This window comes from Pelodiscus sinensis, chromosome 18 (genome assembly GCF_052426305.1).
Source record: "Pelodiscus sinensis isolate ZL-2025 chromosome 18, ASM5242630v1, whole genome shotgun sequence".
In the NCBI taxonomy this organism is placed as follows: domain Eukaryota; kingdom Metazoa; phylum Chordata; order Testudines; family Trionychidae; genus Pelodiscus; species Pelodiscus sinensis.
Window position 1 is genome coordinate 33,070,369 of NC_143069.1, and position 27,952 is coordinate 33,098,320.

The 27,952-nt window shown below is 60.4% G+C and overlaps 1 protein-coding gene across 4 annotated transcripts in view; it reads left to right on the plus strand.

Moving 5' to 3' along the window:
• LRRC4B (leucine rich repeat containing 4B) overlaps positions 1-26,518 on the plus strand; it is a 42,271-nt gene extending 15,753 nt beyond the window's left edge. The window contains exons 1-3 of one of the 4 annotated variants that reach the window (XM_075914910.2): positions 325-452; positions 14,148-14,506; positions 23,533-26,518. In XM_075914910.2, the coding sequence (XP_075771025.1) occupies positions 23,595-25,535 (1,941 nt within the window). In that variant the 5' untranslated portion in view covers positions 325-452; positions 14,148-14,506; positions 23,533-23,594 and the 3' untranslated portion in view covers positions 25,536-26,518. Of the gene's footprint in view, positions 1-299; positions 453-14,147; positions 14,507-15,355; positions 15,429-23,532 lie in introns of those variants that run through there. The other 3 variants (XM_075914909.2, XM_075914912.2, XM_075914911.2) reach the window with 3 other exon arrangements.
• Positions 26,519-27,952: the final 1,434 nt, after the last annotated feature.

A 27,952-nucleotide genomic window follows, 5' to 3' on the forward strand; every position in this document is an offset into this window, starting at 1 on the left:
GGAGGGGGAAGGTGCAAGGGGAGGGAAGGAGCGGGGAGGTGTCTGCGGGGGGGGGGGGGTGTGAACAGGGGGAGGCGTCCCGGCTGGGGGGGAAGGTGCAGGGGAAGGCAGGGAGGGGTGTCCAGCCGGGGGGGGGGGGGGGGGGAAGGTGCAGGGGAAGGGAGGGGGACGCATCCCGGGCGGGGGGGGGGGAGCGCGCAGGGCCCTGCACCGCCGTGTGACTGGAAACCCTAATTAGCGCCCGGAGCCGGGCCGTGGCGGCGCGGGGCCCGTGGGGGGGGCGGCGGGGGGGGGGTCCGGGGGCGGCGGGAGGAGGGAGGGGAGCCGCGTCGGAGGCGGAGGAGGGAGGCGCGTTGTGGCGTCGGAAGACGGGCAGGATCCGGGGTCGGAGGAGGGGGAAGACGAAGGGACCCGCGATCGGAGGGGACCCGGGCTGCCCGCCCCCCCGCAAGGTGCTGAACCCGGCCCCCGCCCCCGCTCGCCCCCCGCCCGCATCCCTCCCCCCCCCCCCGCCCGCCATGCGAGGAGTTGGAGGGGCAGCGGCGGGCGGGGGGAGTGAGCGCGGCCCGGGCCGAGCCGGGGAGGGTGGGGGGCGGCGAAGGGGGATTTCTCCCCTTTTTCCTCCGCGGGAGCCCCCTCCCCGCAGATCGGCCCCCCTATTTCCTCTGCCCCCCCCCCCCCGGTACCTCCAGCCCTCCCCCGCCCGGGCTGGCATCGTCTCCCCCGTGGCGTGCGGGGAGGAGGCAGGGATGGGAGGGGGCGGACAGGCCCCAGAATAGCACGTGTGTGTCGGAGGGGGGGAGCAATGGCTTTGCGGTCAAACGGCTCCGTTTGGGGAGAGGTGCTGGGCATTGGCCCTGGGGTGGGCCGGTGACGGCTGCATTGGGGGTGGGGTGCAGGCTGTGCGGGGTGGGGGAGGGGCTGCGTATTGGGGATGGGGTGCAGGCTGTGCGGGGTGGGGGAGGGGCTGCGTGTTGGGGGTGGGGTGCAGGCTGTGCGGGGTGGGGGAGGGGCTGCGTATTGGGGATGGGGTGCAGGCTGTGCGGGGTGGGGGAGGGGCTGCGTGTTGGGGGTGGGGTGCAGGCTGTGCGGGGTGGGGGAGGGGCTGCGTGTTGGGGGTGGGGTGCAGGCTGTGGGGGGTGGGGGAGGGGCTGCGTGTTGGGGGTGGGGTGCAGGCTGTGCGGGGTGGGGGAGGGACTGCGTGTTGGGGATGGGGTGCAGGCTGTGTGGGGTGGGGGAGGGACTGCGTGTTGGGGATGGGGTGCAGGCTGTGTGGGGTGGGGGAGGGGCTGCGTGTTGGGGATGGGGTGCAGGCTGTGTGGGGTGGGGGAGGGACTGCGTGTTGGGGGTGGGGTGCAGGCTGTGTGGGGTGGGGGAGGGGCTGCGTGTTGGGGATGGGGTCCAGGCTGTGTGGGGTGGGGGAGGGACTGTGTGTTGGGGGTGGGGTGCAGGCTGTGTGGGGTGAGGGAGGGGCTGCGTATTGGGGTGGGGTGCAGGCTGTGTGAGGTGGGGGAGGGACTGCGTGTTGGGGATGGGGGTGCAGGTTGGGGATGGGAGGAGGCTGTGTTTTGGGATGGGGGATATAAGCTGCGTGGAGTGGGGGAGGGGGTGTAGGAAGGCTGGGGAGGATGTAGGCTGTGGGGGAGAAGGGGCCACATTGGGGCCTGGGTGGGCAGGTGCAGGCCGTACCGGAGTGTACCGTGGTTGCGGGGGGTTGGGTGGGGGTGTAGGAAGGCTGGGGAGGATGTAGGCTGTGGGGGGGAAGGGGCCGCATTGGGGCCTGGGTGGGCAGGTGCAGGCCGTACCGGAGTGTACCGTGGTTGCGGGGGGTTGGGTGGGCGGGTGTAGGCCGTACCGGAGTGTACCGTGGTTGCGGGGGGTTGGGTGGGGGTGTAGGAAGGCTGGGGAGGATGTAGGCTGTGGGGGGGAAGGGGCCGCATTGGGGCCTGGGTGGGCAGGTGCAGGCCGTACCGGAGTGTACCGTGGTTGCGGGGGGTGGGGGGAACCGAGGGGACATGTTTTGGGATCAGAGCCCTGGTCAGGGTTAGTATTTTTGTGGGGTTCCCAGGGGGTGCAGCGGGCCTGGATTTGGGGAGTCCGGGGGTTTGCCTAAATCTCCACTCAACCCCCCTTTCTCCCCCAGACACAGCCCTGCAGGGGCTCCTGCCTTGTCGAAATGGGTGGGGATGGGGGGCAGGTCTGGTTCCCCACTGGACAATGGGGGCTGAGGGGCCTGGGTTCCCACAGGCTGTGAGCTGGCAGCACAGAGAGAACTCGGGGAGCAGGGACGCACTGGGGGCTGGATCTCAGTTGGGGCAGGATCCGAGTGGGGGCGAGCCCCCTGGTCTCTGTTGGGGGGACGGTGCTGCGGGATGGGGGAGGCCCTGACCTCAGTTGTGGCCTCTGGGCAGGACCCCCCCGGGGGGTCCCCCACCTCGGATGGGGGTGTGTACGTGACTGCGCTCGAGATCCTGTGGGGAAAGTAGGGTGAGCTCATGCTGTGAAGGGCGAGATCAAAGTGCAGGCTGGTGTTCCCGCTAATTGTTTCCCTCCATGTGCAGAATAAATTTTGTTCTGTGCACCAAGGCGCATGCAGATGGGCACCACCAGGAGAAACACAGGCTGCCGGTTCTGGGAGTGCGGTGCTAAAAAGCTAGGTGGCCCCTGAATCTCTCCTGAGAGGCCACCCCAGGGCACGCTGGTGCAGACCCACGGGCGGTGGGGGGCAGAGTAGTCAGGATTAACCCTTGAATTCCCCCAGCCCGGGTGCGCTTGGCATTGCAGCCTTAATGCTCTGACTCCGTAGTTCTTCGCGTTTCCTTTGCTAGGCAGCTACAGCTTTGCTGGGACCTGACCTCCACGCCTGGGTTCAGTGACATGTTCCAGAGAGGCCTCTCCTGCCCCCCGCCCCTGAGTCCGTGGGGCTGGAGCATGCTCAGTGCAGCTGCCAGGAGGCTCCGTGGGGCTGGAGCATGCTCAGTGCAGTTGCCAGGGGCTCCATGGGGCTGGAGCATGCTCAGTGCAGCTGCCAGGAGGCTCCATGGGGCTGGAGCATGCTCAGTGCAGTTGCCAGGGGCTCCGCGGGGCTGGAGCATGCTCAGTGCAGCTGCCAGGGGGCTCCGTGGGGCTGGAGCATGCTCAGTGCAGTTGCCAGGGGCTCCATGGGGCTGGAGCATGCTCAGTGCAGTTGCCAGGGGCTCCGTGGGGCTGGAGCATGCTCAGTGTGGCTGCCAGGGGCTCCATGGGGCTAGAGCATGCTCTGGCTGCCAGAGGGCTCCATGGGGCTGGAGCATGCTCAGTGCAGCTGCCAGGGGCTCTGTGGGGCTGGAGCATGCTCAGTGCGGCTGCCAGGGGCTCTGTGGGGCTGGAGCATGCTCAGTGCGGCTGCCAGGGGGCTCCGTGAAGCTGCCATGGGGCTCCATGGGGCTGGCGCATGTGCCCTGCAGACACAGGTTTTGGACCATTTAACAGCCAGATTTGCCCTTTCGAGAGGGCGCATGAGCCAGAGACGCCTGAGAAACCGTCTCTGAACTTCGGCCAGGGGCTGTCCCCACCAAGGAAACTGACTCCCCGCACCCCCCGGGAAACACGGCCCGGCCCGGGCATGAAGCAGGCAGGCGCCACCTCCAGCCGCAGGGTGCGCCCGGCCTCTTCCCCGACTGCCGCGCGGCCCATTGCCCGGAGGGGCGGTGCCTTTGGAGCCCGAGTCCCGGCTCCGGATCCCGGAGAGGCAGAACTGGAGCAGCGGCGGGAGACGAGAGACGCTCCCCCACCCCCAGTCTGACAGCCTGCGCGCTGCTGGGGAGGAGGGACGTCTCGGGGAAGGAGAACCTCCAGCCGGAACAGCGGGAAACGAGCCGGTTCCGGGGACCCTCCTTCCTGATGGTGCCCGGTGGCCTCTCGCACCGAGGAGACCTCTCTGGGGCAGGGGACCAGTGTCCCCGGCCAGCTGCACGCTCGGGCAGCCTCCTGGAAGAGAGTCCGGGGCCGGCCGGCTGATGAGCAAAACGCCGGCAGCATGTGCTACTCCGGGGGGTGCACATCCGCCCATGCCTCGGTGCACAGAGCAACTGTTATTCCGCACACGCACGGAAGCTGTTAGCGGGAAGGCTGCAGGGGACCCCCACGTTATTAGAAGAGACCGGCCAGTCGAGTGAGAGATGGGATCGTTAGAAATACAGGGAGCGGGGGTTTTGTGAGGCCACCTCGGGCTGCAGGGTTCAAAGGTGACATCTTGACCGAGTTTCGTGCGGCGCCGGGACGGAGCTGGAAGTCCCAGTTGCATGTACGGACCCTCCGACGTAGGGGGGAGTAGGGGAGAGGTCCTGGAGGCCAAATGTAAGCAGTTGGGAAGAGGTTTAAAACCCAGGACCTCCCTAGTAGATGCTTCCAGTTCCATGTACATCAGAACGGCTCAGACCAAAGATCCATCCAAGCCAGTGTCCTGTCTGCCGACAGCGGCCAATGCCAGGTGCCCCAGAGGAGCGAACAGAACAGGGAACCATCCAGTGATCCCTCCCCTGTCACCCGTTCCCAGCCTCGGACAAACAGAGGCTAGGGACACCCTCCCTGCCCAGCCTGGCTAACAGCCATCGATGGACCTCACCTCCATGCATTTATCTAGCACTTTTTAAAATCCCGTTCCAAGTCCTGGTCTTCCCAACATCCTGTGGCAAGGAGTTCCACAGGTTGGCCGTGCGTGGCATGCAGAAAGCCGTCCCTGTGTTTTAAACCTGCTGCCTATTCAGTTGCCTTTTCTTGTGGGAGGGGAACAAGCCAATCACATGCGCGGGGCCAGGTAGGCGGGCCGGCCGGCAGGGTCTGGCTGCGCGGGTGAGACGATGGTGTCGGGAGGAGAGGGTTAGATTTACCAGCGACTGGGGCAACTTTGGGAAGGGAGGAGTCTCCCCAGGAAGGATGGGCTCCCCCGATGCCCCAGAGGAACCGGCCGGCGGGCTTGTACAGTTGGAAAGGCTGGAGCGGAGTTTGAAAACTAAGGGGTGGGGGAGAGCGTGGAGGAGCTTGTGGCTTGGACCCTTAGAGGAGGGTGTAGTCCACAGGATTTTATATATCCTAGTCAACAGGAGAGGAGAGAAGTTGCTAAAGTCCAGGAAGGCCCGGAAGAGAAGCCGTCCAGCGAAAGAGTCCCCTTCCGGTACCCCACCTGAAGGCCGACAGCTCAGCATGGGCCAGTCTGATACGTGCCTGTCTCCGGATGTAAGGACGCCACCTGCCCAGCTGGGAGAACTGGGTTTTAAGTGAGCAGTCGACGCGACATGGGAATCCCAATTAAAAATACATAGGAACGACGGAGCGGGCCCCGCTGGGGGGTGTGTGCGTGGGGAGTGCTACACACGCAAGCAAGCACCGAATCCTACGGAGTAAACCTCGCCAGTGAATCTCTGTGGACCCAAATGCCGCAGGAACATACCGCCGGAGCTGGACGGGGCACGGAGCGGGGAACGCCGAGGGAGATTAGAGAGGCTCTCGAATCCGAAAGCCCAAGCCCCATACTGACGGGGACGCCGGGTCTCCCGGGACAGGACGCAGAGGGAAAGTGTCTAGACACGAGACGTGGCAGCTGGATCAGCTCATCCCGGGAACCACAGGAGAAGTCCCAATTTAGTCCTCACTTGTCCAAGAGGTCCAACCGCTTGGGAACAGCACCTGGAACGTCCTGCAATGGCCCAGCCTTGAAGGGGGGAACCCCCCCTCCGCGAAGCGGAATTCTAGAAAACCACAGGAGTGTAGAATCCGAGAACAGGAAGGGACCTTGAGCGGTCGTCAAGTCCAGTCCCCTGCCCTCCCGGCAGGACCAAGCACCATCTAGACCATCCCTGCCAGGCGTCTGTCCAACCTGCTCTTCAGTATCTCCAGAGATGGGGATACCACAACCCCCCTAGGCAATTTATTCCAGTGTTTAACCCCCCCCAACAGGAAGTTTTTCCTGATGTCCAACTTCAACTTCCCTTGCTACAATTTAAGCCCATTGCTTCTTCTATCATCAGAGGTTAGGGAGAACAATTTCCACCCCGCCCTCCTCCTCTTTTTAGGCACTTGAAAACCACTGTCAGTCTTCTCTTTTCTAAACAAAACAAGGCCAATTCCTTCAGCCTTCCCTCACAGCTCATGTGCTCTTGACCTTTCACCATTCTTGTTGCTCTTCTCTGGACCCTCTCCAGTTTCTCCACATCTTTCCTGAAATGCGGTGCCCAGAACTGGACACAACTCCAACCGAGGCCTAACCAGCGCAGAGCAGAGCGGAAGAATGACTCCTGTCTTGCTCACCGCACTCCTGTTCATGCTTCCCAGAATCAGGTTTGCTTTTTTTTTTTTTGCAGCAGTGTCGCACTGTTGACTCAAATTTAGCGTGTGGTCCACTATAACCCCTAGATCCCTTTCTGCCGTTCTCCTTCCTAGACAGTCGCTTCCCATTCTGTGTGTGAGACACGGATTGTTCCTTCCTAAGTGGAGCACTTTGCATTGGTCCTTATTAAATTTCATCCTATTGACCTCCGACCATTTCTCCAGTGTGTCCAGGTCCTTTTGGTTTACAACCCTGTCCCCCACGGCACTTGGAAAGCTCCCCCAAATGAGGGAGGTTTAATTAAATGGAAGCGAAAGGGAACAGTCACAATGGTGAAAGGCCTGCAAGTTGCGTGGACGCCTTTAAAAGAGGCTTAAACTGGGTACGTGCTCCAGATTGAAAAGACGCGCGCACAGCGAGAGAGCCAAATAACGCCACCGTGGCTAAAACCACAGAGCAAGGGAGGCAGGTAGAGACAAGAAACATCTTGTAAAAGTTGGAAGTCAAAGACCCCTGAGGAAAATAGGCACATAAAGGCTGGCGAGTGTGAAAGGATAATTAGACAGGCCAAAAAAGACTTTGAATGGCAACTAGGAAAAGACACAAAACCTAGAAAAGAGAAGTTTCTTGTCAGCACCTCGGAAGCAAGAAGGCCGGCTGGTCGAAGGGCTAACACGGCCCCCAAGGAACACCGGGCGGTTGTGGGGAAACGAAATGGTTTTTTTCCCATCGAGTTTCTGCGGCAGAAGACGGGAGGGAACGTCCTGACCTAGAGTCATTCTTTGGAGGGGACTGATCTGAGGAACTGTCCCTGATTGAGGGACCGGGAGAGGTGGTAACAAGTTGCCAGGCGGACATGAGAGTCACCCAGGAGCTCAGTAGAAGCCAAATCTGAAACTGCAGAGCTACTAACTGCGGCATGGAACCAAGGGGCCCTCTAATTTTGTTCCATCCAAGTGGGGAATAAATTTTGTTCTGTGCACCAAGGCATGTGCGGATGCGCACCATCAAGAGAAACACACATGCTGCTGGCTGTGGGCGCTCTGCTAATCAGCTGGAAGGCATTTGAGTATCTCTCAGGCGACCAACCAAGCATTCAGTGTACAGGGACCAGCGCATGTAACCTGTCGCTTAATTCACTTTGGGTGCGTCTAGACTGGCAAGATTTTGCGCAAAAACTTGCCACCTGTCTACGCTGGCTGCTTGAATTTGCGCAAGAACACTGACGTTCTAATGTAAGAATTCAGTGCTTCTTGCGCAAATACTTTAACGCTCTCGCTCAGGGATAAGTCCTCTTGTGCAAGAATACGTGTGCAAGAGGGCCAGTGTAGACAGACACCCTAATTTTTTGCGCAAGAAAGCCCGATGGCTAAAATGGCCATCGGAGCTTTCTTGTGCAAAAGCGCGTCTATACGGGCCACGGATGCTTTTGCACAAAAGCATCCGTGCCAATCTAGACACTCCTTCGCGGAAATACTTTGAATGGAAAAACTTTTCCGTTCAAAGTATTTCCGCAAAATCATGCCAGTCTCGACACAGCCTCTAGGTATGTCTACACAGCAAAGTTATTTCGAAATAACAGCCGTTATTTTGAAATAACTTTCCTAGCGTCTACACAGCCATTCCGTTATTTTGAAATTAATTTGAAATACTGGAGGGCTTATTTCGAAATTGGTAAACCTCATTCCGCGAGGAATAGCGCCAATTTCGAAATTGCTAAGCGCTGTGTAGACGCTTATTTCGAAATAGGGGGCCTCCAGCCCTTCCCAGGGTGCCCTGCTGGCCAACGTCTGACCTGATGCCTGCCGGAACTGGTTCCAACCAGCCTTAAATGCGATTCGACGTCCACTCAGTGTGGACGTGTTAATTTCGAAATAGAAAAACGCTGTTTCAAAATGTGTTTTGTGTGGAGACGCGTTATTTCGAAGGAACTATTTCGAAGTTAGATATTTCGAAACAACGCTGTAGTGTAGACGTACCCGCTGTGCCAGGGAGCTGTTGTAATCTTGGGGGGTGTGACATAGTGGGGGGAGCTGTCTGCTCTATAACCCGGTGTGCTATGGTGGTGCCTTGCTGGTTGCTGGGCTTGGGCAGTGGGTAGCACGGCCCAACAGGACAGCGGATGAGTCACTAGGCAAGGGGCTTCCGACCTGTCTGACAGGTCGCCTCCCGGGGAGAGAGACAAAGGGAGGAAGGCGGAGACCAACCGCTGGCTGGGGGGCAAGGCTGGAAGAGAGTTTCTGTCTGGGAAGCAGGGGAGAAGGGGCTAGGGAGGGGGGCTGGGACTGTAGGGCCCAGCCAGCCCCCATCTCAAGCAGGGGGCCCTGAGGCCTCCTAGCCCCAGTTCCTGGACCCAGATTGCATCTGTGCTGTATCTTGGAGAAGCAATAAACTCCCTCTATTCGACTGGCTGGCGGAGTCTGTTCGTGCCACTACGGGGGTGCAGGAGATGGGGGAACCCCGACGCGCCGTCACGGGGTTAAAAAAGGCTCCGGTTGGGATCCCGGCCATGCCAGGCCGGAGCCCCATTTCGGTAGCAAACGGGTTGAAAGGACAGTAAAGACCAGAACGACCCGCCGTGGAGGTGAGCAAGGTCTGTAGGGGGAAGAGTCCACGCAGCTTTTGTACGGGGCAGTCCCGCCTCGCCGAGCGACTGGCATTGGGTGGGGGCCCAACACGGCCGGGCGAGGGGCCCAGCGGGTATCACGCACTGGGACCCTCCGGACGCCTTTGCCAAGGTCTCTCCCCGGCGGCTCTGAGCAGAGCAGCCAGTCGGGGCGTGAGCGGGACGGGCCTGTCCCGGATCGGTAGCTGGGGCCAAGATGGAAATGCCGCGGAAGGGATAATCGTTCCGCCACGGAGTGAGGTGAACAGCGGGGCCCCCAGGGGTCTGCGCTGGGCCCAGGGCCGGGTGACACTCCTAGCGGGTCTGGGAAGAGGCGCCCGGTGCGGGGGCCACGTTTGCCCAGTGGCTGCAGAGAGTTAAACCCCAAGCAGACGGGCGAAGGGCTCGCGCAAAACTCGGCACCGCACCTGGCAGCTGGCGCGCGGCGCTGACACCCGCGAAGTACCGCCCCTCGGGAGAGACGCTCCGGCCTCTCCCCAGACAGCGCCGGGGTCCCCGGGACCCCTTCCCGCCCCAGCGCGAGCTCTCGGCGCCGTCGTGGCGAGGGCTCTGGGCGCGCCCGCTCCTCGCGCAGCGGCTGTCGGAATAAAGTCAACGGCCGGTTTGGCCCCGTTAGGAAAAGGGGTGGATAATAAGCCAGACAAGATCAGTGCTATTGAGTACAGCCACGGTACGCCCACACTCGAATGCGGCGTGCGGCTGTGGGGTCCTCGCTCTGAAGCAGGAGAGAGGAGACGTGGAAACTGTATAGAGACGGGCAACAAAAATGATGAGGGGTTGGGAACAGCTTCCATCTGAGGAGAGGATTAAAACGACGGGGCCTAGTCATCCTGGAAAAGAGACGGCTGCGGGGGGAAAGCGATAGCAATCTCTACAAGCATGAATGGCGTGGCGGAAGGAGAGAGGGGAAGTGTTATTTACACCCCCCCCAACTTAAGGATGATGCGCTTCGCCCCACGCACAACCTGTGGAACTCCTTGCTGGAAGGTCCAAAGTAGAATTGGGCGGGGAAAAAAGAATTCGAGACGTTAATGGCTATTAGCCCAGAAGGCCGGGGAGGTGACCCCATGCTCTGGGGGCCCCCAAATCTCCAAGCTGGGATTGGACGACAGGGAACGGATCACTCTCGGTTCATTCCCTCGGAAGCATCTGGCACCGGCACTGTTTGCAGACAGGCCGCTGGGCTAGATGGAGCAGGGGTCAGACTCCGTCTGGCGGCTCGTCTGTGTGAGCAGCGCTTCCCGTGCCCGCTAACGTGAGTGGCGTTGCTCGGGGACACCCTGGTTTGGAGAAGCCGGGGCTGGACGTTTGGCCGGGGTGGGAGCCTTGGGGTTGAGGTGGGGCCTTTTTGCCCAGTGCGGTGAGGTTCTGCTCCCATTTGGCCACGTGGGGAGGCTCTGAAATCTCTTTGCTCGCATCGCAGTGTTTACTTGGTGTGTCCGGACTGGGCTGCAGCAGGGGGAGGGACCCAGGGCGGGCCGAAGGGGGCAGAAATCTGGGGGCGTGGGCTTAGGAGCACAGGGAGCAGACAGGGGCAGGACTTGCCCAGGCGGGATCGGAGCAGAGGGAGGAGCACAGGATGAAGGGTTTGTAACCACGAGCGCTCCCCCTGCAGTGTGGGCGTGGCCCCCCCAGAATCCTGGACCCCAAAGTTCCTCTGGGGTGGGCCCCCGGCCGAGCGCGCGTCTCCATCGCCCTCCCGCGACGAGGTCTGGGTGGAGGATAACAGCCTTCTAGTGCTACCAGTCACGTGGGCTGCTCATGTGGTAGGGGAGCCCACAGCCATGCCGGGCCGCAGAGCAAGATGTGGGGGGGGGCCGCACCACGCTCCCGGAGGGGGCAGGTCTCGGGCAGAAGGGGCGGGGCTGGGAGTAGCCAGCCCTCAGTGCTGTCCAGACCCCGGCGCGCCCCTCTCCCAGTCCTTAGCGCCGCCTGGCGCGTAAGGGCCCGGGACTCCGGGTGCCATTGCTGTCACAGTAGCAGCAGCCACTGCTGGGCGCCCTGGGCCCTTTCATTGAGCTCCGGGTCAGTTTCCCCCTACTCCTCCACCCCCCGTTGGCAGGCCTGGGCGTGCGGCATGGCTCTGGAAACCTACCCTTGTGGCTCCAAAAAACCCCACGTTGGAAATGTCAGCCCAAAAGGCGGCGGGAAAGGAACGTTCAGGTGGTAAAATCAAGGCCTCCACATGTAGGCAAATGCTGGGTTTGAGTTTCCCCGTGCCCGTCACTCGCTCCCATGCGTGTGCCTTTGAATAGCCAGGGATTGTGTGATCACATGCTCGTGTTGGCACGGGGGCCCTGCCTCGCACCAGGGCCGTGCTCAGATGAATCGGGGCTGGGCGGGGGGGCGGGTGGGTGCCCGCCGCAGCCCCCCTTGTGTCGCTGGAAGAAGGGCAGTGAACAAGGCAGGGGCTTGCAGGAAGGAAACAGACTCTCGCGGTGAAAGCAATCCCTTGGGGATCTGGTTTCTAGCCCTGCCGTGGAGTTCCTGCGGGGGCCAGAGCAAGTCACGAAAATCTAAGTGTCGATAGGTGGTCGCCAGTGGGGCCGACAGCCACCAGGGGTCAAGGAGTGGGCGGGGCCAGCGCTGCATGCCAGGAAGGGGCGGGGCCTCGGATGGAAGGGGCGGGGCCTCAGGCAGTCAGCCCTTAGAGCCGCCTGGAGCGTAGCACAGGGCCCTTCTAGCTCTCAAAGCTGTGTGGCAATTGCCCCCTTCGCCCCTCCCCCTTCGGCAGGTCTGGTGGGGCACAGGCATGGGAAGTAGCAGGGGTGAGTATGCCAGGCGCTCAGGCGGGAGAGATTAGCCGAGTGCCCACAGCTGGGTTTGCGTTTCTCCTGGTGGTGCACATTGGCGCACGCCTTGGCGCACCGAACAAAATTCATTCTGCACAGGGATGGCAAAGATTAGCGGGGACCTCGAGCACCACCACCTTTTCCACCCAGTGTCCCAGCTGCTGCCTGTGGGCACCGCTGCCACCCAGGGTCCCGGCCGCTGCCCCACACGCAGGACTCCACACTGCCTCCCAACCTCACCCCCATACATTCCCCACTCCCGGATCTATGGCCTTCGCTCCCCACTCTTGGGTCATTGGTGGGTGCGGATGGAGTAAACGGGGAGGTACAGCTTAGGCCCCCCCACTCCAAAACCTGGTCCAGCACCTCCTGTGGGGTCTGATTGGCAGCGCTCCACATGTGCTAAGGTTTGATGATACAACATGCCACCCGCGCTGAAAAACAAGCCCTGGGGTGCCCTGAATCGGGCACCCAACCCCCCCATGCGTCCTTGTGTTTCTCCGCTTCCCTGTCTGCAAGGTGGGGCAGAGGCCACCCCTTCCCCCGCCCCGCTTCTCGTCCCGCAGCATGCTGGGAAGCGTCCTTTATTCCCGCACTGAGACAGGCATGGCGGGCGCCACGGGGAAACCCGCGAGGCCCGGCCACCCAGATTTGAGTGGCATGCAGGAAGCAAGGCTGTGAGAAATACGGATGCACAGATCTGTGGAGAAGTGGCACCTTCCAAGAGGCCCCAGGGGCCAGGTGGCAAATCTGGCCACGTGGCCATGGCCTTAAGGATTGGATCCCCGTGCGGCCCCACGGGGGGGGGGGGCAGAGTTAAGGGTATTCCCGCGGTCAGCCCCTCCCTTGGTAGCGCTTGTTTTTTGCAACCTGAACCGCTGTTGTTTCGAGCGCAGCTCTTTGCTTGTCCACTTCGGTCTCGATGGCTTGTGGAGTTTGGAACCTCCCGACGGTCCGGTTGTGGTTTGCTGACGTGTAGGAGGGCCGCCGGACGCTGCCGGGGGAGCTGCTCTTTGGGCTAGTTCGGACAGTTTGTGCCCCGAGCAGCTGGCCACCTACAAACGGTCCGGCTGTAAGGACCCTGGTCCAGTCAGAGCGATGGGACGCCCTCCCGACGTCCTTCACCAAGGAAGATTTTGGCTTCAGGTTTAGAAGTGGGGGGACGGGGGGCTTAGAAGGGGGGGTGACTTGGCAAGTGGGCGGTTGCCGTCTGCTCTCACCCTCTGGGTCCCTGACCGTAGGACGCAGGGCCCTTCACAGGGATCTACCGGCCCCGACGCTGGGGGTGACGCTGGTGGAAAACCTCAGCCTGACTCGGAATAGTTCAACCAGAACCTGGCCCGGTCTGGGGTGTCAACCATGGCGGGGAGGGGAGAGAGGGGGGCTGTGATTTCACTGCCCTGTCAGTCTGGGGCTGCCAAGGGGGTAATATTCCCTGCCAGGCCCCCTGCCTCACCCCCAAGCTCCGTCCCCGTCCCCGCTCCAAGTCCCTAGCCCCTAGCCCCTAGCCCGCGGCTCTTTCCCCCGCCCGCCTACCACTGGCTGCTCCCGAAATGGCACATCTGGGAGCTACGGCGGCCTGTCCCGGGAAGGAGGCAGGGATGGGACCCAGGAACCAGTTAGCCAGGTACCCAGCAAGCCTCTCCCGCTCTGGGCGACGCTGCCTGGGAACCGGTTAACCGGCCGCTCGCTGGCCGCGCCGCCCGGCGGCTCCTGGTGTGACCGATGGGCCTGGGGCCGGCGCCGCGGTTCAGTTTTGCTTTCTGTTTTTGACGTCCCGAGGTCACAGGCCGCAGGGTGGGGGCGGCGGGGCCTGCTGAGCAGGGGCCGGGGCGGGGGAGGACTCAGCCCCTCTCCCCGACCCCTGTCCGCCGTAACCGGCCTTTGGCTGCCCAGCCCGCGGAGCTGACCGGACGCTGGCAGACAAAACCCCATCTGACGAGCCCGTGCGCGGAGAGCCCTTAAACCCGGCTCAACCGGGCTTGGCAGAAATCGGATTAAATCGATACGGCTAAGCCGGCCTGCAATTGGATTAAGCGGCGTCCGCCCGGGGCTGAGCGAAAGGGGTTTAGCGCTGTGGCTTTGGCTGGGAGTCTGGTAAGGGTTCTCCCGCGCGCGGCGGCTGCCCGTCCACGCTTGGCGGCTGCCTGGAAGGGGGCGCGCTGGGCGCTCTGACACAGCCGGGCTCCGCCGAGATTGAGTTGATCTCTCCTGGCCTCCCGGCTAGGAAGGCAAAGGGGTTGGGGGAGCGGCGAGGGGGGTCTAAAACCAACGGGATGAGCCAAAACCAGCGGGAAAGGCAGAGGGGCCTGCCAGGGGCTGCTGGGGAAAAACAATTTGCCCCCCCCTCCCGCCTTGCAAAAGACCAGTGCAAACAGAAAAAAATCATTCCCCCCCCCCCCCCCCCCCCAATATTTTGCAGGGTTTTTCCTCCCTCTTCGCTGAAAAGTTTCTTTCAGAAGGGAAGAGTTCTCTTGGAGGGGGAGACGAAACTTTGTTGAAAAAAATCCTTTTGGACTAAAAACGTTTGAAAAAGGGAGGGGAACGTGGAACGAAAAGATCAAAAAAGGAAACCGTAGAACGTTGTTTACCCCCCGGAGAAGAGGATAAACACCAGGAACAGTTTTAACATCAGAACTCTCCCAGGCCAAAGGTCCATCTGGGCCAGGATCCTTCTTCCGACAGCGGCCAGCGCCAGGTGCCCCAGAGGGAGCAAACAGAACAGGGAGTCACCATGTGATCCCTCCCCTGTCACCTCTTTCCAGCCTCCCACAAACAGAGGTTAGAGACACTCTTCCTGTCCAGCCCGGCTAACAGCCATCGATGGACCTAACCTCCATGCATTTATCTAGCACTTTGTCGAATCCTGTTCAGGTTCTGGGTCTTCCCAACATCCTGCGGCAAGGAGTTCCACAGGTTAACTGTGCTGTGTGATGAGGCCTTGCAGTGTGTGTTTTCCTTGGGTTGTTCTTTTTCTTCAGAGCCTCCCCCCATCCTTTTAAACAAACATTTTGTTTCCAAAAGGGCTTTTATTTTCGGGGGGGGGGAGTGGAGTCCCCTGGTTTGTATTCCCCTTCGGGAAAGAGGGGGAGAGACCCCCCCGCCTTTGGCTTCAGACGTGAATCCCGGCTGTGACCGGGACATCCCCCCTGCCTACGCTCTGTATGGTCTGGGAAGGAGGGGAGCAGCGCCTTTGAGGGTGTGTCTGCGGGGGGATTTGGGGTGCTAGCTTGCCAGGTGCCAGCTCCTTCCTGGGTACTGCTACCACGCCCAGCGGCTGGGCACTGCGTGCGGCCCGTTAACTACAGCAGTGGCTGTAGGGTGGCAGGGGTTGAAATAAAATGGAGGTGGGGGAGCTGATAGTGGGTTAAACGGGGGGGGGGGTTGCCCATGGGGGTCTGGTGTGGGGGCGCCGGGCGGCCGGATCGGGCGAGTGCTGGCTGGTGGCAAGAGTGGGTTAAACATTTGGGGGGGTGGTTAACAGGCGACGGCTTGGGAGGGCCTTGAAGAGGCTGTGAACCTGATGGGCGGCCAGTGAAAAGGGCCCTCTGTGTGTCCAGAGGCCGGGGAGAGGCCAGGGGGCGGGGAGGAGGGAGCAGGCGGGTGGGAGGGGGGGTCCCCAGCGCTGGGCTCGCTCGGGTGGGGCAGTGCTGGCGCGCGCGGGCTGTTGTGCTGGTTGCTGGGCTTGCAGCAGGCTGTCCCGGTGCGTGGGGTGCCCCACGGAGGGGAGGGATCAGTTGGCCCCATTGGATCAAGACTGTCAGTACCGGGGGGGGGGGGAAGAGGGAGGGTCGTTAGGGGGCAGGATGCAGGGCTTGGAACTTGGGGGGGGGAGGAGTTCTGCCCTGGAATAGCCACGGGTGGGGGGGGGGGGAGGCAGGTCTCTCATATGGTGCCAGCCTGCTGCCTTAGTTTCCCCCCGAGCTCCACCTGCAAGGCCGGGCGGTGGGGCCGGAGGCGATCGCGATATTATAAAAATCTCCTTCCTCTGAAACGTCGGCTGGAGACGGGCCGCCGGGCGGGGAGGTCTGGAGCTCCGAGGTGGGTTTTGCTGAAGCGATCTCTCCCCGGCCCGGCCAGGTTGGCCTTTTGCCTCCCCCTGCAGCGTGTGGATGCCGCGATTTCACCTCGGGCCCGTCGGCCCCCTGCCTGGGATCCCGGGGGTTCGTGACGGGCGGCGCGGTTGGTGGGTGCTGTGAAGTGGGACAGCATGTTGATCGAGTGGGTCACTTCTGGCCATAAGCCCTCGTCCCCCTCTCCAGGGGCGGAGGCTGGTTCCTGCAGGCAAGCGGGGCCGGTTGTGACGATAGGGCGGCTGCTACACATTGTGTGCAGGGACTGTTGGGAAATGGAGAGGGAGGGGGGAACCCTGTAAGCCATGTTCGGGGAGGGGGGGCAGCGTGGTGCAGCGTGTCTGCCCAGTGTTCCCAGTACGGGGCCTACACTTTGACAGTGGTTACTGGAGGTCGCTGCGATACACTGCGTGTGGGAGGTGTTCATGGTACAGGCACACAGCTAGCCACAGTCACGTGGATGGTGGTTACTGTGTAGAGTCACTGCGATACACTGCGGCTGTGTCTAGACTGGCCAGTTTTTCCGGAAAATCAGCTGCTTTTCCGGAAAAACTTGCCAGCTGCCTACACTGGCCACTTGAATTTCCGCAAAAGCACTGACTTCCTACTGTAAGCAATCAGTGCTTCTTGCGGAAATACGATGCTGCTCCCGTTGGGGCAAAAGTCTCTTTTGCGCAAAGCTTTTGCGCAAAAGGGCCAGTGTGTAGACAGCTCAGATTTGTTTTGCGCAAAAAAGTCCCGATCGCGGGGGTGGGTGGGCTTTTTTGCGCAAAAGCGCGTCTAGATTGGCACAGACGCTTTTCCGCAAAATGTGCTTTTGCAGAAAAGCGTCCGTGCCAATCTAGATGCCCTTTTCCAAAAATGCTTTTAACGGAAAACTTTTCCGTTAAAAGCATTTCCGGAAAATCATGCCAGTCTAGACGTAGCCTGCGTGTGGGAGGTGTTCATGGTACAGGCACACAGCTAGCCACGGTCACGTGGCCGGTGGTTACTATAGGGTTGCTGCGATACACTGCGTATGGGAGGTGTTCATGGTACAGGCATGCTGCTAGCCACGGTCACATGGACGGTGGTTACTTTAGGGTTGTAGTGTTATACCAGGTGTGGGAACTATTCATGATGCAGACATGCTGCTATCTGCTATGCACATGGACAGCTGTTATTGTAGCTTGCAGAGATACACCATGTGTGGAGAATGTTCATGGTACCGGCACACTGCCAATCATGGTGCACGTGGATGGTGGTTACCGTAGAGTTGTTGTGATAAGTTGTGGGTGTGAACTGTTCATGGCACAGGCACACTGCCAGGCATGGTGCACATGGCCAGCGGTTACTGTAGGGTTGCTGTGATAAGTTGTGGGTGGGAACTGTTGATGGCACCGGCACACTGCCAGGCATGGTGCACGTGGCCGGTGGTAACCGTAGGGTTGTTGTGATAAGTTGCGGGTGTGAACTGTTCATGGCACAGGCACACTGCCAGGCATGGTGCATGTGGCCGGTGGTAACTGTAGGGTTGTTGTGATAAGTTGTGGGTGGGAACTGTTCATGGCACAGGCACACTGCCAGGCATGGTGCACGGGGCTGGTGGTAACCGTAGGGTTGCTGTGATAAGTTGTGGGTGGGAACTGTTGATGGCACCGGCACACTGCCAGGCATGGTGCACGTGGCCGGTGGTAACCGTAGGGTTGCTGCGATACACTGCAGGTGGGAACTGTTCATGACACAGGCACACTGCCAGGCATGGTGCACATGGCCAGCGGTTACTGTAGGGTTGCTGTGATAAGTTGTGGGTGGGAACTGTTGATGGCACCGGCACACTGCCAGGCATGGTGCACGTGGCCGGTGGTAACCGTAGGGTTGTTGTGATAAGTTGCGGGTGTGAACTGTTCATGGCACAGGCACACTGCCAGGCATGGTGCATGTGGCCGGTGGTAACTGTAGGGTTGTTGTGATAAGTTGTGGGTGGGAACTGTTCATGGCACAGGCACACTGCCAGGCATGGTGCACGTGGCCGGTGGTAACCGTAGGTTTGCTGCGATACACTGCGGGTGGGAACTGTTCATGGCACAGGCATACTGCTAGGCATGGTGCACGTGGCCGGTGGTAACCGTAGGTTTGCTGCGATACACTGCGGGTGGGAACTGTTGATGGCTGTAACCAGTTGGGACTCACTGCTCTGGCAGGGACTTGGCTCTTCTCCCCCTCTGAAGCGTCCTCTTCCGGCTGACCTTGTGCCTGCTGTTACTTGTCGTCCCCATCGTTTTCCACCAGGTCGCGTCAGGCTCCACGTCCCTCCTGGACCGGGGTGCCCCCTCCCCCGGGCACTGCCCCATGGCCACACACACACACTGGGGTCCTCCCCTCCCCTGGGGAGCTCACTCCCCCTCTGCCACCACTTGCCTCGGTGGCCCACAGCTGTGGGTCATCTGGCCCCTTCCCTGCGGCAAACTGCAGCCAGAACCAGCCACTTCTCCTTGGCAAGGGGAGGGGGAGGGGGCAGACTGGCTGCTTATTCCTTCCCTGACTGCATCTCTGCAGCCTTCAGACCTCCCTGGGCCCCTTTTGCTGGGTGTCAGCCTGAGGTTTATGTGGGCCAGAGCTGCCCCCGGCTCATCCTGCCTTCCCCCAGCTCTGCTCTGTCCAAGGGAGCTGGGGCGAGAGTGATCACCTCCTGTCCAGGAGCCCTTCTTATAGGACCCAGCCGGGCCCTGATTGGCTGCCTCCAGTCTGCTTGTGATTGGTTCCCAGCCCCAGCTCTCACCCAAGGTGTTTTAACCCCTTATGTGCCAGTGCGGGGCAACAGCCCAGACACAGTGGTACAGAAATGCTGCTGCCCGCAGCGCACGTGGACGATTGTTACTGTAAATTGCTACAATACACCGTGTGCGGGAACTGTTCATGGTACAGGCATGCTGCTGTCTGCGATGCGGATGGGTGGTTTTTAACTGTAGGTTGTTGCGATACACCACGTGTGGGAACTGTTCGTGGCATGCTGCACGTGGACGGTTGTTACTGTAGGGTTGCTGCTATAGATGGTGTGGGGTTGTGGTTGGAGTAAAGTGTGTGTGTCAACAGGATCTGATGTAGGGTTATAGGAGGGTTGGCATACATCCTGCTATAGTGTGTGCGTGTGTGTGCACACATGGTTGCTAATGGAGGGTTGATGCTATATTCTCCCAGTGATGATGGTTTTTAGTAGATGATTATTATGTATTCTAAGGACAGTCGCTGCTGTAGAGTTGCTGCTATATGCGGTATGAGGGGGCGGTTGTTTGTAGTGGACGGTTGCTTTACACTACGAAACCAGTTGTAAAATGTAGGGTTGTTATACCCTCCGTGGGTGTGTGTGAACAGTTACTCGTGTAAGTTTTCTATGACTGATGGTGTGTGGACGATTGTTACTCTAGAGTGGTTGCTACACGTTGTATTTGGAAACAGTTGTTGTAGGGATGTTGATATACGCTGAGTGTGTCGATCATGCTCCGCATGTATAGGGTTGTCACAGTACACTGAAGATTGTTTGTTACTGTAGTGTTGCTGCCATACACTGTGAGCAATTGGTTGTTCATTTAGGACTGCTACTGTAAATTGAGTGTGGATGATTATTTCTATAGAGTTGCTGCAATGCACCGGGGACTGTTACTGCTGTAAGAGTTGTAATAAAGCGTGTCAACTACGGACTAATACAGGGTTGTAGCTATTTGTTGTGTGTAAAGAAGTTTATTAAGGATCAGCGGTTAGTGTACACTGTGCAGAGGAGATTGTTACTGCAAGAATGTTGCTAGACAATGTGTGTGGGGGTGATTGCTGTTGTATGGTTGTTGCACCATTGACACAAATAGTGTCTTGATTCATGTAGGCTTGTTGCTACACATTGGCTGTGTCTAGACTGGCAAGTTTTTCCGCAAACTTGCCAGCTGTCTACACTGGCCGCTTGAATTTCCGCAAGAACACGGACTTCCTACTGTCTGAAATCAGTGCTTCTTGCAGAAATACTATGCTGCTCCCATTCGGGTAAAAGTCCTTTTGCGCAAAAGGGCCAGTGTAGACAGCTCAGATTTGTTTTGCGCAAAAAAGCCCCGATCGCGAAAATGGCGATCGGGGCTTTTTTGTGGAAAAGCACGTCTAGATTGACAGGGACACTTTTCTGCCGTGCTTTTGCGGAAAAGCGTCCGTGCCAATCTAGACACTCTTTTCCGCAAATGCTTTTCACGGAAAACTTTTCCGTGAAAAGCATTTGCGGAAAATCATGCCAGTGTAGACGTAGCCCTTGTGTGTGGAGATGGCTGCTGGGGTAGGGTTGCTACCATTTGGCATGTGCGGTTGGCTGCTACTGTAGGTTTGCTGCTATACACTGCGGCCGCATCTAGACTGGCATGATTTTGCGGAAATACTTTTAATGGAAAAGTTTTTCCATTAAAAGTATTTCTGCCAAAGCGCGTCTAGATTGGCACGGATGCTTTTGCGCAAAAGCATCCGTGGCCAGTCTAGATGCGATTTTGCGCAAGAAAGCCCCGATCGCCATGTTAGCCATCGGTGCTTTTTTGCGCAAAACAAATCTGAGCTGTCTTCACTGGCCCTCTTGCGCAAGTATTCTTGCACAAGAGGGCTTTTTCCCGAGCGGGAGCGTGAAAGTATTTGCGCAAGAAGCACTGATTTTGCACATTACAAAGTCAGTGCTCTTGCGCAAATTCAAGCGGCCAGTGTAGACAGAAATCTTGCCAGTCTAGATGCACCCTGCATGTATGGTTGTTAATGCTGGGATGTGGGTTACACATGGTGTGTGCAAATGTTTGTTACTATAGGGCTGTTGCTATACACTGGGGGAGGGGGCTGGTTGGTAGCACAGGGTTGCTCCTCTGCCATCCAGAGATGTTGCTATCCACTGTGTGTGAGGACAGGTTTTAACGTAGGTTTGACGCTAGACACTGTGAGTGTGGTGGCTGTTAGCGTGTGGTTGCTTCTGTGCCATAGACGTGAGAACAGTTGATACCGTAGAACTGGTGCTATGTGCTGTGTGTGAGGATGGAATTTATGCTGGATTGTTGCTGTATCTGGTGTGTAGAGATGGTTTTTATTGCTTAGATGTTGCAATACGTGTGTGTGTGTGTGTGTGTGTGTGTGTGTGAGAGAGAAAACATTTGCTGCTGTAGAGGTGTTGCTACATCCTGTGGTGATGGTTGTTAATGCAGGATTGTTACTAAAACTGTTTGTGGGGATGGTTGTTAATGCAAGATGTTGTAATACCCTGTGTATGGCTGGTTGTCAATAAATGGTTGGTGCTATGAATGGTGTGTGTGTTTTTTGCTCTAGAGGTGTTACTACATCCTGTGATGATGGTTGTTAATGTAGGATTGTAGCTACACATTGTGGGGAGGGCTGTTAATGAAAGATGTTGCTGTGTGTGTGTGAGTGAGTTTGCGTGTGTATGTTGGCAGGGAAAGTCGAAGGTCAAGGTTCTATTGTATGGGTGGGAACGATTGTTACTCCACAGTGGCTACTCTATGCCCTGCCAGGGGAAGGCTGTTGTTATCCGGTTGTTACTATACCCTGCATTGGTGTGATTGTTCCTGGCGGGGTGTTGCTGAGCGCCAGGTGTGGGGATTGTGGTTAATGTCAGGTTGTGGGTACACATGCCAGGTGTTGGGACAGTTGTTATTGTAGCCTTGTTGCAATACATCCTGCGCAGAGACAGTTGCTACAGAGAGGTTGCTGTTCAGTGTGTTGGTCTGGTTGGTATGATAGGTTGTTATCCCGGTGTATCATGTCCACACCTTGCTGGGGGTCCGGGATGGCGAGGGAAGGATTCGGGGCCTGTAGCCTTTCGAGGTGTGAATTGCTTTGGTCTAACTCAGCCAGGGGCTCGTGACTTCACCCCGCCCCGCTGCCCACGGGGCTCTTACCTGTGGCTTTCAGCCCTGGCGATCCTATCAAGACGGAGCTGCGAACCACTGTGGGGTCCCGACCGGCTGGTTGAGAACCGCTGAGAACACTAACGCAGCGGGGGGGGGGGGGGGGGAGCTAGGTGAGATTTCAGGGCTCTGTGATGCTCAGAAGACCCCCTGGATCCTTCTGGTCCGAAGCCCTGTGGAACTCTGGGTCACCCATGGGGCTGGAAGGCAGGGGGGCTAAGAGTGCAGGGAGAATCCAGCGGCGGAGCTGCTAGTGCTGGCAAAGGAAGGGAGACAAGGCCTTGGTTTGGGGAGTAAGCCAGGCGCTCTCTGGGTTAGGACGTGATCATTGTGCCCTGGGATCTGGCGCTCGCAGAGATTCAGAAGCCACCCAGAGGACGAGCAGAGCGCCCACAGCCTGTGTTTTTTCCTGGTGGTGCACATCTGCCTGTGTCTCGGTGCATGGAACAAAATTCATTCCGCACGTGGGTGGAAAAAATGCAGGCAACCTTGGACGTGACCATCGCGGGCATTGGGTGAGCCTCTGTCCAAGGCCGGGTTCCTTCGTGCGCCGCAGCTGCTGAGGAATCGCCACTCACTAGCGGCGGGAAATTCAAAACAGTGGGGGCATCCCCCCCCCAATTCCACTGAGAAACATGCCAGCAAAGCAAGAAACGTTGGGATCGCAGTCGTGTGTTGAGGAGGGGTGTTCAGATTTCCAAAAGGATTTTTTTGGGGGGGGGCAGTGGTGGCCTTTGCAAATTGTTTGCCGAGGGAAATTATGTGTTTAAAATAAAAAGAGGGGAAGCGGGGACTGGGAGGGAGGCAGTTTTGCTGCGGGTGATTTTACCCCCCGAGAGGCTCGTGGATCCTGGTGAGACGGTGACCTTACAATTGGGGCGAGGGCAGGGAAAGGTCATTGGGCCCCTGAAGGGCTGGGGGGAGGGCGGTGCGGGTCTTGCCCCGCGTCTCCGGTCAACCCTAACGTGCCCTTTATGGGGCCCCACTGCCAGGATTTCTGGGGCCAGCGCTGCCCCCTCACCTTGGGTAGAAATGGGGGCCCAGAATGTCCCCCGGGGTTGGAAGGAGGAATTTACTCAGGGCCTCTGGGCCTGGAGGTGGGGGATCATTCTCCCTCCCTAAGTCTGCAGCCTTTGGAGATGTTAACTGGTCTCTCTCCCCTGGGGATGGCTCCCGTGGCCCAGGACCACGTTAACTGGTCTCTCTCCCCCGGGGGTGGCTCCCGTGGCCCAGGACCACGTTAACTGGTCTCTCCTCCCCCGGGGGTGGATCCCGTGGCCCAGGACCACGTTAACTGGTCTCTCCTCCCCCGGGGGTGGTTCCCCTGGCCCAGGACCACGTTAACTGGTCTCTCCTCCCCCGGGGGTGGTTCCCCTGGCCCAGGACCACGTTAACTGGTCTCTCCTCCCCCTGGGGGTGGTTCCCGTGGCCCAGGACCACGTTAACTGGTCTCTCTCCCCCGGGGGTGGTTCCCGTGGCCCAGGACCACGTTAACTGGTCTCTCTCCCCCGGGGGTGGCTCCCGTGGCCCAGGACCACGTTAACTGGTCTCTCCTGCCCTGGGGATGGTTCCCGTGGCCCAGGACCACGTTAACTGGTCTCTCCTCCCCCGGGGGTGGTTCCCGTGGCCCAGGACCACGTTAACTGGTCTCTCCTCCCCCGGGGGTGGCTCCCGTGGCCCAGGACCACGTTAACTGGTCTCTCTCCCCCGGGGGTGGATCCCGTGGCCCAGGACCACGTTAACTGTTCTCTCTCCACCGGGGGTGGCTCCTGTGGCCCAGGGCCGATGCTAATTCTCTCTCTCTCCCCCGTTGTGTCTCCAGTGTCCAGGTGTTTGAGAGCCTGCCCGGAGGGAGTGTCGCCCATTAAAGCATGACCCTTGGACATGGCTGCCCCCCGTTGCTGCTCCCGGCGGGGGCCGCCGCCCCCCCCCGCTCCCTCTAGGATGCCGTGGAAGCCGGTCCTGCTGCTGGCGCTGTGGCTGCCGTCGCTGGCGTGGGCCGGGGCCTCGCCCCCCTCCTGCCCGGCGGCCTGCTCCTGCAGCAACCAGGCCAGCCGGGTGATCTGCACGCGGCGGGAGCTGGTGGAGGTGCCGGAGAGCATCTCGGTCAACACGCGGTACCTCAACCTGCAGGAGAACCACATCCAGCTCATCAAGACGGACACCTTCAAGCACCTGCGGCACCTGGAGATCCTGCAGCTGAGCAAGAACCTGATCCGCAAGGTGGAGGTGGGGGCCTTCAACGGCCTGCCCAACCTCAACACCCTGGAGCTCTTCGACAACCGGCTGACCACCGTGCCCACCCAGGCCTTCGAGTACCTCTCCAAGCTGCGGGAGCTGTGGCTGCGCAACAACCCCATCGAGAGCATCCCCTCCTACGCCTTCAACCGGGTGCCCTCCCTGCGCCGGCTGGACCTGGGCGAGCTCAAGAAGCTGGAGTACATCTCGGAGGCGGCCTTCGAGGGGCTGGTGAACCTGCGCTACCTGAACCTGGGCATGTGCAACCTGAAGGACATCCCCAACCTGACGGCGCTGGTGCGGCTGGAGGAGCTGGAGCTGTCGGGCAACCGGCTGGACATGATCCGCCCCGGCTCCTTCCAGGGCCTCACCAGCCTGCGGAAGCTGTGGCTGATGCACGCCCAGGTGTCCACCATCGAGCGCAACGCCTTCGACGACCTCAAGTCGCTGGAGGAGCTGAACCTGTCGCACAACAACCTCATGTCGCTGCCCCACGACCTCTTCACCCCCTTGCACCGGCTGGAGCGGGTGCACCTCAACCACAACCCCTGGCACTGCAACTGTGACGTGCTCTGGCTCAGCTGGTGGCTGAAGGAGACGGTGCCCAACAACACCACCTGCTGCGCCCGCTGCCACGCCCCGGCCAACCTCAAGGGGCGCTACATCGGCGAGCTGGACCAGAGCCACTTCACCTGCTACGCCCCGGTCATTGTGGAGCCCCCCACCGACCTCAACGTGACGGAGGGGATGGCGGCGGAGCTCAAGTGCCGCACGGGCACCTCCATGACCTCGGTCAACTGGCTGACGCCCAACGGGACGCTGATGACGCACGGCTCGTACCGGGTGCGGATCTCGGTGCTGCACGACGGCACGCTCAACTTCACCAACGTGACGGTGCAGGACACGGGGCAGTACACCTGCATGGTGACCAACTCGGCCGGGAACACCACGGCCTCGGCCACGCTCAACGTCTCGGCCGTGGACCCCGCCGCCACCGGCTACACCTACTTCACCACCGTCACCGTGGAGACCATGGAGACGGCCCAGGAGGACGCCTTGCCCACCAAGAAGGAGCCGGGCCCCACGCCCGCCGTGGGCTGGGACGTGACCTACTCCACCACCTCGCTGGCCCCCCGCTCCACCCGCTCCACGGAGAAGCCCTTCACCGTGCCCATCACCGACGCGGCCGAGGGCGGCATGAAGGACCTGGACGACGTGATGAAGACCACCAAGATCATCATCGGCTGCTTTGTGGCCATCACCTTCATGGCGGCCGTGATGCTGATCGTCTTCTACAAGCTGCGCAAGCAGCACCAGCTGCACAAGCACCACGGGGCCACCCGCACCATCGAGATCATCAACGTGGAGGACGAGCTGCCGGCCTCGGCCGGCGCCCCCGGCGACAGCCACCTGGCCCTGCCGGCCCTGGAGCACGACCACCTCAACCACTACGCGGCCTTCAAGGCCCACTACAACAACAACGCGGGGGCCCTGAACTGCGCCAAGAACCCCCTGCTGAACTCCATCCACGAACCTCTCCTCTTCAAGAGCAGCTCAAAGGAGAATGTGCAAGAGACGCAGATCTGAGAGCCGGGGGGGGGAGGGGGGAGGGAGGGGCCGCCCCGGCCTCGCCCCGTCCCCAACTGCACGCCCCCCCCACTGCTTGCCCGCTGTGGGAGGGGGAGCAGGGGAGAGGCCCCAGGGGAGAGAAATGGCCCTCACCCGCCTGCGACGGATCGGCTCCAAGTCGGACACCACGCACCCCCACCCACCGCACCTGCCGGAGAGTCCCCCCTCCTTGGCTTCCCCCCAAGAGTCCCCCATTTTGCCTCTGTCTCCCCTGCCCCCCCTTCCTGCCCCTTTCTCTGCCCGCCCGAGGGTTTCCCGTCCGCCCTGGCAGAGCCTTTCACCGTCTCTTTTCTTTTTCGCAGTTCCCTAAGTACAAAGTTTGACCGAGACTTCTCCATGCCCGCCCCCGGCAAAGGCCGGGGAGTTGCGCCCGGCTCCTTAAACTTGAAACTCTTTTGATACCGCCGGGCGTTGCGCCGGGCTGTCGGGTGACTAGCGGCGAGCGAAGGAAACCAACCCACCCACCCCTGGAATCGGTTTATTTTTTTTCGGTTGGTTGGTGGTTGTGGGATTCAACGGGGGGAGGGGGAACCCAACACTCAGAGAAAGGGTGCGTGTGCGGGTGGGGGGGGGAGCGCGGAATAGCCACGCTCCGGTGATGGCAGCTGTTTCGGTCGAGACGCGATTGTCAGCCCCGGGGGCCGCGGGAAGCCGCAGCGTCCGCCCTGCGAGAGGCCGGGGCGCGGGCGGTGGGTTTTTTTAATGACTGTGACTCCGGGCACCCTAGCCCCGCTCCCCATGCCGCGCCGCAGAGCAGAGGTATTTTTTAATTTGTAATAATCTGGGGAGGGGCAGGGGCGGGGTTTGGGGGGGCCGGAGGGAGGGAGGCGTGGGGGGCTGCACTCCTGCCTCCCCCCTCCGGAGCCTGTGATCCCAGCCATTTCTGGGTCTCGTCCGAGTTTCCTATTTTAATAAAATCCATAAAGGTGTTTACAACCCTCCCAAGGAAGCGTCTTTCCGAGAGCTGGGAGGGAGGGGGAGGGCGGGGCGGGAGGGGGGAGGGAGCATGCACTAGTGTGCACCACCTTGCACGCCCACCCTCACGCCTACCCCCAGCCACACCAAAACACCCCTCCCCACACGCGCAACTGATGCACACCTGCACCACTAGTGATCACACGCCCCTCCCAACCACACCAAAAGCCCTCCCCACACGCACACCTGATGCACACCTGCACCACTAGTGATCACACGCCCCTCCCCCGGGACAGAGCCCCCCTATGCATGTGCTCTGCACTCATGGGGCCGGGAAAGCGGGGGGGTAGCATGGTGGGTGGTGCCCAGCGTGAGGGGGTTGACTAGCTATTTCCAAGACCCCCCAGCTGGTGCCCGCCAGCTGGGTGTATGTGGGGGGGGGATGCTGTGGCCACGGCCAAGGAACCCTCCTTCCGTGGTGGGATTCGTCACGTGCAGTGGTGGGGGGGGAGTGGGGAGGCAATTTCCCCCTCCCCATTCCCCAGGGCTGGGTGCCCGGGGTCCACCCCAAGAGCGCATAGAGATCAGAAGTGGGGTTCATGAAGCAGCAGCATGGCAGGACCGAGATGTGAACCTGCCCATTTGCTGGAGTGCTGCCCCCCACCCCCACCCCAGCCAGATGTGGCAGGGGTGGGAAAGAGTGCAGGAGTTCCCCTCACCCTGCTCTAACCACTAGCTCCTACTCCCTTCCCAGAGCTGGGGAGAGAACCCAGGAGTCCTGGGGTTCGAAGAGGGGGAGCGCAAGGCGGCTGGGACTCAGGGCAGGGGGGGGTCTGTGTGTGTGGATTAGGGCAGGGCACTGGGCAGATGCTGCCCCAGAAGCCAAGCTATGGGAATGACCTCTGCAGTGCCCCCCGGGAGGCAGGGGGCCAGAGGAGGTGCAGTGTTGTGGGGGTCCGCAGGTGCATGGGGGAGGGGAGTGAATCCCCAGAGGACTGGGGGGGGTCAATGAAGCATGAAGGGTTACAGGTGCATGTGGGGCATGGGGGCCTTGTGTCATGGGGTCAGGGGGACACCGCTGGCCATGGGGGCTGGAGCCCTGGAATGCAGTTTCAGGGGGATCGGTGGGGGGCAAAGGCTCAGGGGAGGATGAAGGGTCGGAGGGGGTGGTGTATGGGGGGGCCATGGGGCCAATGCAGGACCCACAGGGCTGGTGCAGGTTAGGGAAGGAGGCGCAGGCTGTGGAGGGCTTCTGTCACATGGACACCCCCTGCCCCCAGCAAGCCCTGACTCCACCTGAGACCCCTCCATCCCCAGACTTGGCCACAGCCCCCACCCAGTGTGACCGCCAGACTTTGGGGTGCCACCAGCTTTTCTATAGGGCACAGGCTGGGGGCGGGAAGGGGGATTTGTGACGAAAGGCCTCAGCGCCACCCAGGGAAAGGGATGCTGAGAAAGCT